This window comes from Pocillopora verrucosa, chromosome 5, assembly GCF_036669915.1.
Source record: "Pocillopora verrucosa isolate sample1 chromosome 5, ASM3666991v2, whole genome shotgun sequence".
NCBI lineage: Eukaryota > Metazoa > Cnidaria > Anthozoa > Scleractinia > Pocilloporidae > Pocillopora > Pocillopora verrucosa.
In genome coordinates, this window is record NC_089316.1 from 182,396 (window position 1) to 198,258 (window position 15,863).

General features: G+C 37.5%; 1 protein-coding gene and 1 non-coding gene across 3 annotated transcripts; one reads left to right on the forward strand and one right to left on the reverse strand.

Annotated features, from left to right (window-relative positions):
• The first annotated feature begins 3,853 nt into the window (after window positions 1-3,853).
• Trnal-caa (transfer RNA leucine (anticodon CAA)) lies at window positions 3,854-3,972 on the forward strand. Its single transcript has 2 exons — window positions 3,854-3,891; window positions 3,927-3,972. It is a non-coding gene; the product is annotated as a tRNA-Leu (tRNA).
• Window positions 3,973-4,218: 246 nt separating this feature from the next.
• Window positions 4,219-9,030, reverse strand: LOC131790963 (SH3 domain-containing protein Dlish-like). Of its 2 annotated transcripts, none has more exons than XM_059108266.2 (3): window positions 8,916-9,030; window positions 6,052-6,999; window positions 4,219-5,816 (listed from the first exon to the last, which is right to left on the reverse strand). In XM_059108266.2, the coding sequence occupies exons 1-3, from the start codon at window positions 8,944-8,946 to the stop codon at window positions 5,617-5,619; spliced, it is 1,179 nt and encodes a 392-aa protein (XP_058964249.1). In that variant the 5' UTR covers window positions 8,947-9,030; the 3' UTR covers window positions 4,219-5,616. The 2 variants fall into 2 exon arrangements, with proteins under 2 accessions (XP_058964249.1, XP_066023874.1); XM_066167777.1 differs by lacking the exon at window positions 8,916-9,030 and adding an exon at window positions 8,700-8,733.
• Between the last annotated feature and the right edge of the window lie 6,833 nt (window positions 9,031-15,863).

Here is a 15,863-nt window from a genome sequence, read left to right on the forward strand (position 1 = left end):
AATCAATATTATTCTCTAAGGTAAATTCTTTAACCACCTAGAAACAGGTCTTAGCTTTAATAAAGATACCTTTTTCTGTTTTTTCAAGTGTTTTATTCTGTGCCAAGCAGCTTTACATGACGATATCAGCTGATATTATAAAACAAAAATGACAGCAGTTAAGTGTTGAACAATTTGAGATAATGAGGAATTATTATTTTGAAATTATTCCCCAAAATTTAATTTCATAAAATAAACTAATGAACTTAATATAAATAAATAAGTTACATTTATTCTCTTGATCATTATTATTATTTTTATCATAATTATTTCTAGTCCTCCTGACTGAATGACGAACTTTACCCAGCTTGTCACTTACCTTATCATCTCTTCCAACACCATGAGATGTTGCAAGTGTGTACTGCTCCCTGAAAGAGCACATTAAATGAATGAATAAGATTGAAAACGTTCCTTCCAGCTAATCGGTGCACTAAAAGCTAACTAACTAAATGACTGACAGTATAAACTGGCCACCATAATGAGTTGAAAAGCTGACGTTTCAAGTGTTAGCCCTTCGTCAGAGCAATTGGAGGAATTGTGGGTTGTGTGTGGGTTTATATGCAGAAAATGGAGCTATGCTATTGGTGGGAATATGGTGACCAAAACACAAGAATAAATTAGTTGAATAAAAAGTGCTCATAGATACCATGAGGATAAGGAGTGCCAATTTAAAAGATAAATTTTTGTTTTAGAGTTTTGCAGCTTTCTAAACTGTCTAGATGTAGGGAAAGGCTGCAAACTGCCATTTTCTGCTAAGAATGATTGGGGAGATTAAAGTGTCCAGTGACTGATGTCCATGCCATTTCTTTCTAAGTTGCAAAGGTGTTCTCAGAATCAGTCACCTACTTGTCTTCCTGTTTTACCAATGTATAACTAGTACTACAAACAGCTGAGAAGGAAAATACTGATTGGATTCCATTCACTCTCACTTCCACCCTCACACCTAGGCTTAGGGTTATAGATTGCACTTATTGCCAAAAGTAATGCAATGGTATAAAGTTATCTTTTAAATCAGCACTCTTGATCCCCACAGTATCAAATGCATTTCATTCAACTAATTTATACTTGTTTTCTCATCACCATACTCCCACCAATAGCATAGCTCCATTTTCTGCATATATACCCATACACAACCCACAACTCCTCCAATCACTCTGACAGAGGGCTAAAGCTCGAAACGTCAGTTTTTAAACTCTTTACAGTGGCCAGTGTACATTATTAGCTCAGTTGATAATACTTAATTACCCATGATTATAACTAGGTGATTTACCATGAAAACAACAAATTACTAAGAACTAGCCAGCAGGTGAGACTAGCCGCATGAAGGCTGTGGTTGCATGGATGACTAACTGACTCTGCATGGCTGTCTGGCTATATAAAATGAAATTTTCAATTTGACTTACCACATATAAGGCTAATTAAGACAATTTGTTTTTACTTCCTTGTTTCACCTCTGATAACTGAGTATCTTGTTTTATTTTCAAAAACCAGAGTATTATTTTGATGACAAATTTTTAGTGATATACCTTACTATCTTAGCTGCTAGTTTCAGCTGTCCACGTTGTATAAAACTAAATGCAGCAAAGACTTTGCACTGTGCCACAAGAATTGGATTCCCTAATCTCAAGGCCACAAGTAACTGATGTTGAGAGATCTGACCAGCTTTCTCAGACTGTGAAAAAACAAAAAATTTAGAATTTATGACACCAGTAAGAGTTAGCTTGTAAGACCATTATTCCACAGTCACTAATTATTGTACTATTTCCAGTAGTTCAGTGATCATTGATTCACTTGTTAAGTTTACAGCAATCTAGTGATAAATTAATTCTGGGAATCACATTTCAGTCTAGTTACGAACTATCAAAGACACCCAACCAGCTTAGTAATTGAAAATAATTACAACTTTGCTAAAAGTCAAGTGAACATAGAGTGATTGTAGTCAACATCTGCTTCAACTGCCCATAGTCTAAGATCACTCACATATTTACAAAGATGGTCTCCCATTGCAGAATATGCCCCTCCTAAGGTTGACAACCATGCCATCACATCTTGTAACTGCATGAACTCTACAAGCTCAGCTACAAGTCGCTTTGACCTACAAATTCACCATTAATGTGAATGAGTAATGATCCAAAACTTTCAATCAGTAAAATAAATATCTCCTACTATAAAGGTACAATGAGGAGAGAACAACAATACTTCAATGATACACCTACCACCTGAGATCAGGCTCCAGACATAAACGTGCTAAAGGCTGAACACCAATGTTCACCACAATTTTACAAAATGTTGGAATCTTCATCTGGCTTAGCTCTCCTTGTATATTGATTGAACATGATTCACCAAGATCAATCACGCCATTAAAGGCAGAGGACAGCTGCTCTGCAGCACAGAGAGAAAAATAGGAATAGAAAGCCTTAAGTTATTTCAAACAAGGGAAAAAGAATAATCAAAGTGCACTGCAGCCTGAAGTGGAGCTATAGTGATGTAGACTGCCCTGACTAAAAATTTTAATATTAACTTATACCATAATTGTAACATTCCTGAGATTGATTAGTAACCACAAATTTGCCTTTATTAGCTGGAAGCTACTGAAACAATCAATTAATTTCCACAGTCTTATAAGAAGTACAACCTACAGGCATTTGATTATTATCCAAGCATTGTGGAGTAGGGAATTTGAACCTTGCCTGGTTGAGGTGAGTAATTTGAACCAGAACTATCAAGTCTTTTCAACAGAATAAATGTGTTTTATCTTTTCATATGAAGGTGTTTAAAGGTAAAAGTTCACTTTCCCAAGTAGATGGCTCTGAAGAAAAAGTCTACAAGAAATACACCAATACTAATCTTGCCTTTTACTAAAAAAATGATGATCAAATCAGGTTCTTTGGTGGGGCATTTGAACACAATTTTGGTGCGCAGGGGACAGAACTTTGAATGAACCAATCTTTAAAAGTTCAAATGCCTAGAATTGCTTTGGGGAAGGGGGGGGGAGCCATCTGAACACTACTAGGACAGTCTGTGCATCATGCTTGTAATTTGAAAGTTAAAGGGGCAGTTAGCATGAAATGTCTGTGTAAGTGGACAGAACGCATCATGTGTGCGTGCTGTTGTCTCGCATTTTGCTACATTAACTTTTGTTTTTTTTTTATAAAAAGAGTAACTCCTAATTTCCTTTCCCACATTGTAGGTACGCTGTGGTATTTATGTGTAAAATCAACGATTGTCTGTTCCCAGTAAAAATCAAAGTTCTCTCACCATTTCTTTCAGTATTGCTTCTCAACTGGGAATAAAGCCATGATGATAAATGAACACCAAAGAAACGCGAGGTAGTGATCTGTTGCCAAAGTAACTTGGCAAAGATCGTATCAGCATTCAATATCACTTTTAAACACTGAGCATGTTTCCCTTCACTTTTCTCCACGAGTGAAACACATCTCACGGTCTCTCTTGATCCTCGTTCATGAAATAAGTCAGGGCTGTAATATTTTGCGCAAATAACCACTTTCCCCAGGTTAAAAAACAAGTTATTACTGTTCATTTATATCGTTCAGGCACTTTAGGCCATTACTTCTTTGCATTCGCCAAACTAGATTCCAGTCCGAAAGCTTCTGGCCCGTCGTAGTAATGCAGAGAATGAAAGATTCCCTTAGGCCGTACAAAACTTAGGAGAGCCTCGAAGAAAACGAGACTTACCCATAGATAGAAATAAATGTGGGTGAAAAACAAAACTTTTACTACTTTGGAAGATCGAAATATTCAAATATCATAGTAAATTAATAAATACTGAAAATTAACTTCTTTTCAACGTGTTGTCAGGATGGCCGAGCGGTCTAAGGCGCCAGACTCAAGGATAATATCCTTCTCGTGTCACACGAGAGTGGGCGTTCTGGTCTCCAAATGGAGGCGTGGGTTCGAATCCCACTCCTGACATTAACATTTTTTTTTCTCCACAGAAAAAGTTCATATTTAACATTTTTTCAAAAAGTGAAACTTAAGTTATGTCTCAGAACAAAAAAAATAGATAAAGGTTGAAGCTCCTTCTCTTTGTAATGTTTTCAAGGCCTCTACCAACATCACTATGGTCTTCGGTATTATTATCATTATTATTGTTACCATTATTGTTATCATTGACCTGAAATAAATCGACCAGTCAAACGTTTCAGTTTCGTGTTTTATTGTGTAATGATACAACTAAGGTCACACCACGTGTATAATGAAGACTGAAACAGCCTGGCCAATAATTGCCTAAGAAAAGACATACGTTTTATCTATTTAAAAGCAAAGGTGAAAACTTATATTCTTAAGATTTTAACCAACCTCAAGTCACTTCAGACCTTGATAGAATATTTTTTAGAGAATTGTAAGAATTTTAACCTTTTAGAACTTGCGAACATACTTCACTGCTACTCTTTTCATTTTATAATGTAACCACTAAGGTGATTAAATACTTAACGAAGGCTCCATTGAAATATCGGCATGGCGCGTTGGTTTCCCTCATTTGATCTTCTATTCTCAACATCGTAACTACTTTGACTTTTACAGTTGAAAACTGTATCACACTCACCATCCATCATGGAATAGAGAGTGAGCTATGCAGCCAATAAGGTTACGACATTTGCGATAGAGCGCTTGTAGATTTATACTAATTTCGCTTAGATTACCACCAAGAGAGCGAGGAAATAAGAGCAGAGAGAGGTGTCTACCGAAGGCCAATTGAAAGGTCTGAGTAAACCGTTTACAGCTCAGAACAAGTTATATCCGCAGTCCAATTGATAATATAGAAAGACGAGTTTCAGCGCGAAAGAAAAGAAAAGGAAAAAGATATCAGTTTAACCCTTCGTAAAGTGACGCCGGCCGGAAGTATGGATTGTACCCAGATTGTTTTAAATCCACTTGGCCAATCGGCCAGGGAAAATGGGTAAGGGAACGATAAGTTCAGTAGGGGAAATATAACCCCAGGCTGATAAGCAGAGTGAGTAAGTATCAAAATATTAGTTTTCAGCGAAATCTGAAGCTACCACCGGGCCTGCGAATCAGTTAAACATCGGCCTTCAACGGAGAAAAGGGTACAAACGCCATTTACCCCGGAGGTAATTCTACCTAAGTTATGTTTGCTTTTATCATAAACATGGATCAATTTTCAGGAATAATATTTATACCAATGATAGAAATGATACCATCTCACAAACTTGAATACAACAGTTTAAGAACTTACTTAAATTTTAATTCTTACTTATTACATAAGTCTTAGAGGAAATGCACACGATAAGGAGCTGGATGAATTTCCCACAGAAAATTTACGTTTACATGTTTATAAAGATGAACTAGCCTGTGGTAAGCTGAAATTGCTGTTTTTTAGCGGCTGGAGAAAATTTCCTTCAACAGCTTGCAAAAATGATTGCAAAAAGAATATTTCGGATTTACACAAGGCTGAGGAAAAGAAACCAAATAAAGATTTGAAAACTTCCCGAAAAGTAGGTTTATCTGATAAACTGTTTGTCTCTTACACTTCACATCTCTTAATAGTAATGAAGTTATCTATGCTCAAGTGACGAACCCTATTACATTTTTACTTCAACACCACGTACTCCACTTTGAGTCCATGTACATTTCCTCGTCATCTGAGTCATGTGTTTCATGTGGTCCAACAGAGTCTGAGTCCGAGTGCTCTATCTCGTAACTGTGTATAGTGCAGAGTGGATCTTGGAACCTGACTTGATTAATGCTTCCCTCTGAGCTACCAACTGAACTATCTGTACTCCTTGGTGTGCATTCTAAAAAATAAAAATGTAATGTGACGTGAAACCAAAACAATGACAACAGCAGGAAAAATCTGAAAAGTTTAAGATGTCTTCAGTGACCATGAGATTTATAGAAGTCGGCGAGCACCTAAACATGTGTACCTTGTCTGAATTTAGTAGCACGTCCTTTCTTTTAAAACACAGTTAATGTCTGAAGTTCAAGTAAATTTTCTGCGGGGAGAGTATTTGAATAGCCTCGAAGACTTACCTGGAGACATTCGAACTGCTTCAATAGACACATAAGAACTTGGAATGAATCCTTCCAACCCGTCATCTCTCATTACCCACCACCAATCCTGATCATCTCTATTGAAAACCGTCACGACTTCTCCTCGCTGAACGTCCACATCATTCTCATCAGCGGCATGAAAGTCAAATAAAACCATTACAGACTCATTTTCAAACTTTCGGAAATGGCTCACTTGAACTTTCTGCCGACGCCTGTAGGTCTCAGGAGCTTTGCGATCCCAGTTAATAAGATCGGACATCATCGTGGCAATTCGATTGTCGTCGGATAAGTCTTCTAGTGACGATGAAATTTTCCTACTTAGCGACTCACAGTCGTTGTGAGAACAAAGAGATTCCTCACTCCGACTTCGATGAATATGGGAATTAGTGGAAGTAACTGTTCTTGAGTAATAAGAGGCATCTACAAACTCGTGATGGCAGCCATTTGTTTGCCATGAACATTTTTCGTAGTTTGTTCTCTCACTTTGAGGATGGTAAACATTTGACACAAAATCGTTTTTCCTTAATACAGTGCAGTAATTAAAGGGTATAAACCCACTCTTTCCTTTGTTGTTGACAGCATAAACCTTGCTTTTTTCTCGGTAAAGAAGTAGTATAATTTCGCCTTTTTCGACTTGTAAGTCTGTTCGTTCAACAGCAATATATCTCCATAGAACTCTGGCCTTAATGTGAGCTGGATGAGCTGGAGTGGCGGCTAAAAGCTTTGATGCTAGTTCAGTTTTTGCAATGTCTGGAAGAGAGAACTGTGCGCGTCTGTATGTACTGACTGGGTTATACACCTGACTTATACCACTGTCACTATCATCATCTTGTTGGTCAATGCCCAGCTCTGTTTGTCCGCCGCCGCCCGGTAATAGTGGATTCAATGTATGCAGCTTCATTTTCCTTGCCTTTTTCATTGTATAAACTGAGGGAAAAAAAATGGAATTGGTTGACGTTCGAAACTGATTTTTTGAACGGAAGTTGTCTATCAGTGTGGTATTCACAATAAAGAACTTACGCAGAGGCGATTTTGAGACGCGGACGGCAACCGGCAAAAAAATATAACTTTCGCGGGCTTTGACACCAATTTATCTACAGTAGGGTAGTCGTTTTTAGCATTACAAATTAAACTGTGCTGATCGAAAGGTTTTTAGAGCATCAGGAATGAGAACTTGTAACTTCCACCTCCCGTCCACGTCTCAAAAACGTTTGTGCTTAAGCTCTCTAATGCCGTCTACGCGCGCGAATTTTCCTGTAGCGCGTGCGGCACAGAGGTCTAGACGAGTATTGGGAGCACTTACTTTCGTTGGATTCGTGCAACATATCTTAAGTTAACAATTTGATTATCGGTATTTTGGAAACACAAATACAATCCTCTTATTTCAGTTTCTTTCCCTTGTTTATAACTGAGTTGTCAGGAAGGGCAATTGTGTGGTGATACTTTTTCCAAGAAATACCTAAACATTTATATGGGCCGCTGAATCTTTTCCTCTGTCACAGGGCACTTTTTCGTTTCAACCTAAGTACTACTCGATATCAGTGAAATCCCTGATTATAAATAAACACGTGATACCCAGTAGTTTCAACAAAATCTGGTTATCAGTTACTACTGCCGCCTATAAGACCTCTTACCGAGCAGGCCCTTTTGTTTGGGTTCCACACAGCTAAACCAGTGGTACAAGTTGCCTTATAATCACTGATGTATGCAGTACGTGGACATTTGTTCATTGCCATGCACAAAAAAAGCGGAAATGACCGAATTTTCATTCTTTTACGAGAAATTAACCTTAGTCAAGTTCTACATGCAAGGTATTCAGTGATATTGTTATAATTTAGAGAAAACGTGCCATGAATTTAAGTGAAATTGACCCAAAATCCAAACAGAATCCTTTTTCCAGTTGATGAAATTTGAATAAGAATGCTTTGTGCTTTGAATGACGCACTCATCAATTCATGCTTGCACGTAGATACACCATAGAAGTTTTGGACGTTTAAAAAATGATTATATTCCTTGATCTCCTATCAACAAGTTCCTTTTCATCGAATATCCAAACATAAAGCTCATACTTTCCAAATGATTTTGCCTTTTCTTCAAAGATAAAGATGTTAGAGCTTTGATGACAGTGTAAATCACTGTCACTTTACAAGTGAGCTTTTTGATACCTTTTCTCTTTCTAAGGATAGTTTTTTTTTTGAGAGCAATTAAAATAATTAAAATTAAAAACTTTATTTTCCTCAATAACACAAACACCCCAATTTCTCCAATTTACAAACTAAAAATAGTACGACTGACGCATTTCTCGAGTTACTAAATGAACTTCCTTCTTTTTCTCTGAAATCGATATAGGACTTTCCGAAAATGAAAACTAAAGAGGATAAAAAATGATATAAGAAAACGCCACAGATCAGTCCATCAGTCGTTGTGAAAATTGTGCAAATATAAGCATAATATTCTATGACACTTCTCATATTCTAAGGGAATTGCTTTGTTGTTTTCTGCCAGTCCTTGGGGACGTCATGTTATGATAATTCAAAACCTTCGCAGATTAGGAGGTTTGATTTACCTACATCACTCCAAAGTCAATCCCATCAGTGTTATATCGACAAAATTTAAGCTATACTTACGAACTAGGGAAACAACCATCATTGAAAGTCGATCGAAGCACAAGAAAACGGCTTTAGAATTATTTCATTGCCAAAAAAAGCCGGTTGATTAGTCCTCAGTTCCATTTTATGCATAATCATTTGGAATGTTACCAATATTACAAACACTTCTTAGATGATACTTTTACACAAAGTTTGAATTTCGAAATTTCCTGGAATAACAGGCACTTTGCTCACCGTCTTCTGATTGATCGTAATCCCAATCCATGTTTGACGGTTTTTTTCGCTTGAAATGCAGCTTTAGGGAGGTCGCTTGACACTTGAGTCAAAATGTAGTGTGTTGTTGAAGGAGGGAAACTCATTAGCAAACAATCATACAAGTCTCATGCTTCACAGCTTTTGGCGTTACCATGGCTACGGCAGATGCTTGAGGCGTACGTTCATTACAGCCTACTTATGTCGAGTTTTTAATGGATACCTCGAAATATTCAGGATTTATGCCCCATTCACACCAAAGCTTAAACATGTTTAAAAGTTGTTTTGTTAAACACAGTTTAATTTTTTTTTTCTTCATAGAAACTATTTAACCGAATATTTTTGACTTGAATGTAGCACATTGGAAATGCAAGTTAGCAAGTACTTGAATCCAATGGAAAATCAAGTTTTTCAGTTCTCTGTTTATAATTTTCATTCAATGAAAACCAGTTTAACAAAACATGTTTTGCTGGTGTGAATGGGGTATTAGATTCACTCTGTGATCCTTGATATGGCGTATTGAAATCATTTGTTTAATATCAAGGAGACGTTAAGCTACGCTTTGGATTTGCAGCCGTCCAATTTGAAAGGTCTAAAACAATAAGCAATTTAAGAAAAGAATAAAAATATTTTCTTTTCGGCGAAAAAAAGTGGGAGCAGGTGCTTGTAACATAATTAGAAATCGGAAGGATGACAGGATATCAAAGAGAATTCGATATCTTCCTGTATTTGAGAGTTCTTTGTCATGTTCAAACCTTGAATATACACAAAAAGCTATCGGACAGATCAACTATTCTTATATTAATACTCAATTTAAACATGTAAATTTTAATTCAAGCTGAAGGAGACTTAAAAGTTATTGTTCAAAGTCGTATTGCCCCTCCCACTGTTTTTTCACAGCACAAGTAAGAGAAGAGGATAAAATGTATTTGAATGATAAAAAAAAATTCCAAATATTTGCTTAAGAAAATATTGCATTCATGTCTATCTCGCAAACCACTCACGGTTTCATGAATCTCTTTTCAATACCTAATTCTGGTGACTGATGTTATATTAACCTAAATTTGAGGTGCACAATAATTTGCGAAATAACTCTTAATAATCACAAGCACAATTATCCATTACTGAAATTGGCTAAATTTGAAAAGTTTCTTCTTTTAACGAAGGATAACTGTTGTTAGCAAAATTCAGTTCATCGAATAAATTGTCTGTCTTTGAGTTTTAACACATTTAAGAGCTAAACTAGATTTGTTTTACCCCCAGATGCTTTAGCCGTTCTGTTTGCGTGGTTAAAGAATCCATATATCAGTTTATTCAAGTTTATTGGCTGACAATTTGCGGGAACACGTCATCTTTAACATTCTAGAGAAAGAGAGAGGGAGAAAGCTGGCATACCAGACCTGTATTACTGCACAATGTAATTCATAATTTCTTATTCTCCAGAAAGCTAGACAAAAAAGCTGATTGCGCTGCTGCTTTTTCCATTCCGAGAAAGCTTATTAACTGAATGGCGTGGAAAAAATTGTTTTCTAGCGATCTGGCAACCTAAAGTGAACATCTCACTTTCAACATCCATCTTCTTTTTCGATCAGTCAATGGGAAAATGTAATTAACCTTGAGGAGAATCTCTGTGGGATCCTGATTTGAAATTGCATTTTTGATGGAGATTTTAGCATCTCGTGGTCGAATTACACTTCAGTGACTGAAGCAAAGCATTCTGATACTATTTTGGTACAAAACATCTTTAACGAGCAGAAGACATTTTAATGGCCTGTGTGCATTGTTGGATTCCTTCTGAAAGGATTCCTTTTGTACGCTTCTGCGCGCTAATTTAATGTTACAGTTTTACAAACCCGATGGAATGGACTGTGCACCAGTTTGGCCTTTAGTAAAAAAAATCTAAATTTAAAAAAAACTTTCAGCAACATTAGTAACAAGAATTTATTCTCAATCATTCTCCCGTGAGTTTTGTCATGTTTAATTGTCTCTAATAAGTTTTTGCTTAGCCAGTCATCATCCTCTTGTGTTGCTATTATCAACATGAATATTGAAGAAGGTAAAGAATGTTACTAACCCGTACATTCTGATGTTTTGATTTGACTTACTGATAGAGAATATCTTCCAGACCGCCTCATAAAATTTTCAGAACGATTGCATGAGAAAACTCACGCTAAAGAGAACTAGAAGGTGCAATATCCGCCATAATATGGAGATAATCTAAAACATACGCTGTCTAGCGGCGCGCCATTAAATGGTAAATCTGAACAACATGAAACCCTATTTACAAAGCAGGAATATTTGTGTTCGAGAGCGCTGAGTTTGAAATAAACAACGCGAAGGATTATCATAAATTAATTACTTTATCCCTTAAACAATGTGCACTTTTCGATAGTCTTAAATGGGTAGCACCCACCTCGCCAGTTTTTCCCAGTCCTTAACGCTCGTGTACAAGCTGGGGCTGTCAGGTTGAAAAAAAATCCACTCTGGATTTAGGACTTATTACCAATAAAACACGAAACAAGAGTCAAACACAGTTGTAGGAATAGAACTTGATAAGGTTTTTTGTCAATTTGCGCAGGTAATGGCCACTTACAGTGTGGGAACGAGGACACAGTAGTCACCAGGCTTATTCCCAGTAATGTACCCATCTCTAATTTCCATCACTGCACAAACTTTGAGAAATTATATCGAGCCATACATCATCTTAGTCCAATGGCCAAGCTGTCCCTGAGTAATTTGTAAACCCCTGATCAGAAGTTTACTCCCGCGTACGACTGAACACTTGATTGCTTTCCTGAGCATCGATCGATTACCTTCACTGATTTAAAAAAGGAAAAAAACCTTGTGATGATAATATTCCTTTCCACACAGGTACCGCTAAAGTATTGTCGTTCTTTAGTCTATACGGAAAAGCTCGGAATGTGGAAAAGAAACTTGATTCTGGTTACAGTTAGTAACTCCACCGTGTGAAATCTGAAAAACAAGCTGAACAACAGCGTAATTTCAGAGCCGGGAAAGGCTGAAAGGCGATTAGAAGACCTAACCTAATCTCAACATACGCGTCAGTTAACTAATATCATGTAATTGACCAAAGCTGATCAGGATGCTTTTGACCCCACCAAAAATGTCCAGCTGGCCAAACGGAAAAAAGAGGCGTGTAGACGCGTCAGATAATAACACAAATTGCTTTGCATTGCGAAAACTGAGGTCAAGGAGTGAAGTTGAGGTGAGCTCATTTTCTATCGAAAGTTTCTTAGTAAAGTACGTAACTAGGTAACATTTAACCATGATTGATATAGTTTAAAACGTTGTCGAATTCCAACACTCAATGGGGTCTCCAAAGTATGAGAGTCTAATGCTACAGGGTCATGTTACAATACAAGAAGGGTATTCTGAAAGTTGCTTGTCCTCCCCTTCTCTGCTTTTTCGTTTTGTCCTCTCTTGTTTGTGTCTCTATAATGCCACTCTAGCTGGAGGGGAGCATGTATTAAATTCCACTTCGTTCACAGGCCAAAAGCCTGTTAATACTTTTGTTCTTCTCTGCATTCTCATGATTGTTTTAATTCTTTGGTGTGATAACGACCGTAACGACCTAACGACTCGTTTCAATGACGACTACAACTGTCTAAATACTTCGATATTCTGTACGAAGCATCTAAAAAAAAAACCAATGTGTTGAGCGTAGGTTAGAGCCCACGTTGCTTTTGGTAAACCTCGAAAAATGTCTAGTAATTAAATGTAAAATGAATTCGCAGACCTTTCACAAATAAGAAAACCTGTAACAACAATTAAAATGACAATTTACATCGTGATTTCTGAATAACATTTTATTTATTAACGATTTGACACATAAATCTTGAAAACTTTCAATACATAGTTGAACCATGAACCATTGGAGACGACCTATTGACATAATAAATCTAGAAATCAGATGAAGTCCTTTATCTTTTGAGTTAAAATGATTTATCAAGCTTGGGGCAAACACTTCTCACCATTCGTCTAACTTGAAAGCGAAAACAAAACTATGCAAAAATCCAAAAGCTTGCGCAAAAAGTAAACAGTGTTGTGGAGTTGAGACTTCGACAAGTTTAACACACGACTTTCTAATATTGCGTCAAGAAGTCTGTGCTGTGTCCCTTCTTGTAATATTTTTATCACTGGATTCCATTAGAAAACTACAAAAAAGAATCCGCACAATGTAATTCAATGTTCGGTCCAGCCTTGTCCGTTGATATGCGAAAAACAAACCCACCGGTAAAATTCTTTAAATTAAATGACTGCGCATAATTCTTTTCTTCGTCGTTCAGAAATTAAATGTAAAAAAAAGAGATGGTATGGACCGAAAAGTGGGACCTGGCGACAATTTGCTGTTCGAGATACAATTGTTCTCCATTCAGCGAAGCGATGTCCATCGCAGAGCTTTTCTTTGGGTGTATTTCAAGTGGAAAAGCGCGATAATTATGGTTAACAGGTGTTTTTCGTTCAAGAGTCACAACAAACTGTTTGTGGTTTGGATAACGGGTTTTTAACCAATTCGGCTTAATCGCTTCCAAGTGTAAAGACATTTGTTGTATCAGACCTTGAGCTGACTTCTAACTCGTATTTGCCTGAGCCTGAACGAATTCTGTAAATACAACACGAGATGAATAGTTCGTCCAGAGATTCCAACCGTTGAAAGGAAAGTATAAGGAGGATCTCACTAAGACACTCTAAATTCTAAAACCTAAAACAAGAAAAGTAGACCACGCGAATTGTTATTCACGCCTTATGTTTTGTTTAGTTAAAGCTACACAACCTAAAAAGCATTGTTATGAATTCTTAATCTTTTCATCACCCCCCCACCCCTCAGGTTCTTCATGTTTTTTATTTTTTTTTTATTTTTAAAAACTTCCATCTTGAGTATATTACTGTAATGTGCCATCGAAATAAACCCAGTTCAAAAATGTTCAAAACGTTGATCATGAAGCAATTATTGGACGGGATATTTACTCATAATCACCGTGGGGGGGAAAGAATTTATTTCGTTAGATGAAGATTTTACGACTCCAACCCCTGCCGTGGAATTAGTTCGTTTCTTATTCAGAAAAATTTTTCCGGACAAAATCAATGGTTGCACAGTTACAAGACAACAACAGCAGGGCGAACGAGCCGGGTTCAATGAATAAAAAATGAGCTCAGAAATTTTCAAACCCAGGAATGCTTACCTTTAAACTTTCCCTGGAGTTGGCATCGGTTTCCTATTCCTTCCAATTACGGACGGACAAAAAGAAAGCCATTTAACGTCCTCTGAGTATGGTCGGCGATGATTAAAAGGTTATGAAATGACGTCTTGACTCTAGATCCTTTGCAACGAGAGGTCGAAGCCAATAAACCCGTGTGGGGAATTTTTAGGCATCTGTTGAGTTGAACTACAAGATACAGCAATGGCAGGTATAACTTCTAGAAGCTCGTATCTCATCTCAACGCTTAAGGTCTGACCGCCCACGCGATTTTAGTTTTTTAAGCAATTGAGACCATGAGGGCAATTTGTCGAAAATCCTATTAATAACATCAATCTTTTTCCTTGTCAAAGCTCGTAAAAACACACCGTAAATGGCTACATAAATAAACGGCTTGAAAATCTCCACTTTCTCTGTTTTGGAACATTGATCGAAAACGGAAACAGGAAATGAGTTACTAACCTCCCTCATTAAGCGAGCGGTAGATCACCTTCTCCAGCGTTAAATCACGACACACAATACTCGCCAACATCATCGTCAACTGGTCATTAATTTGCATTGGATATTGCCACATAAATTTACAAACAGCGCGTTAAACTTGAGCCCCGGATCCTCAAATGAATAACACGGTTACAAGCTACTCAGATTACTAAATCTGTCTTACAAGGGATCTTACGCCATGGTTTCGCTCGTTTCCGGTGGAATCATATCACTGTGCGACGAGAAAGGCCACGAGATTCATCCCACAAGGCGTATGACAGCCGACCGGTAACACTGGATCGTTCCTAGACAATACCTGTCAATCTATAAGGATGGTCAGTTGATAAGTAACTTTATTGCCTGTACATAAGAGAATTTATTACCTGTCACTACCAGCATGTTTGGTTGGATGTTGAGCAATGCTTGATCTCTATTTGTACACTTCTCTCTCAGTAATGTAACGGGTCAAAAGGATCATTAATACTGTGCGAAGAATATTTTCATCCCTGAAACATACAACCTTAAAGGCTATATTGGCTGGCAAAGCCTTTTCTTCCGGCACAAGTAAATTGAAAAGCTCTATCTGGCAATAAAGCTTTTACTTCTCGAGAGAGCTGTTAAGTCAATACTCACAAATCTTTTCCTGAAAATGAAGTTAACTTCTGCAGCATTATTCAGTAGTGAGTTGGAGGGAACAAGGAGAGGGTAAAGGCCCATCCAGCCCTTAGAGAAAAAACGGGTGGATAGCTTAAGGTGGGGTGGGGTGGGTGGGTGGGGCTGCGGTTATACATTGGTATCTTACGATTTATTACTTCACCTCGACGATTTTCGCACGCTGCCTAGGAATACCTGTAGTTACCAGTTTTCCATCAATTCCGTTGGGTCGATCTTGTGGTCCACAGCCTTTACTGCTTGTGCGCCTATGAATCCTTTCATTCTAACGTTATGCTCGGTTTTAACGCTGACCTTTACATCACCATGTGTGTACAAGAAAAGTTCGTCGCTTTAAGTCCACTTTCATTTGATACGGCTCAGCCGTTCTTCCCAACTAGTCTAGGCTGGAATTTCGACTGTGTAACTGCTTTAGTTCCGACGCCGAAGTTTTCTTTTGCTTATCCAAGGTCGGCTTCGGAATCAACACCCGTACTTCATGAATTAGTACATAGTTAGTAGAGGAGACTACTAACTATGATTAGTATGTCGGTCTAAATTCAAATAGACCACATGATAT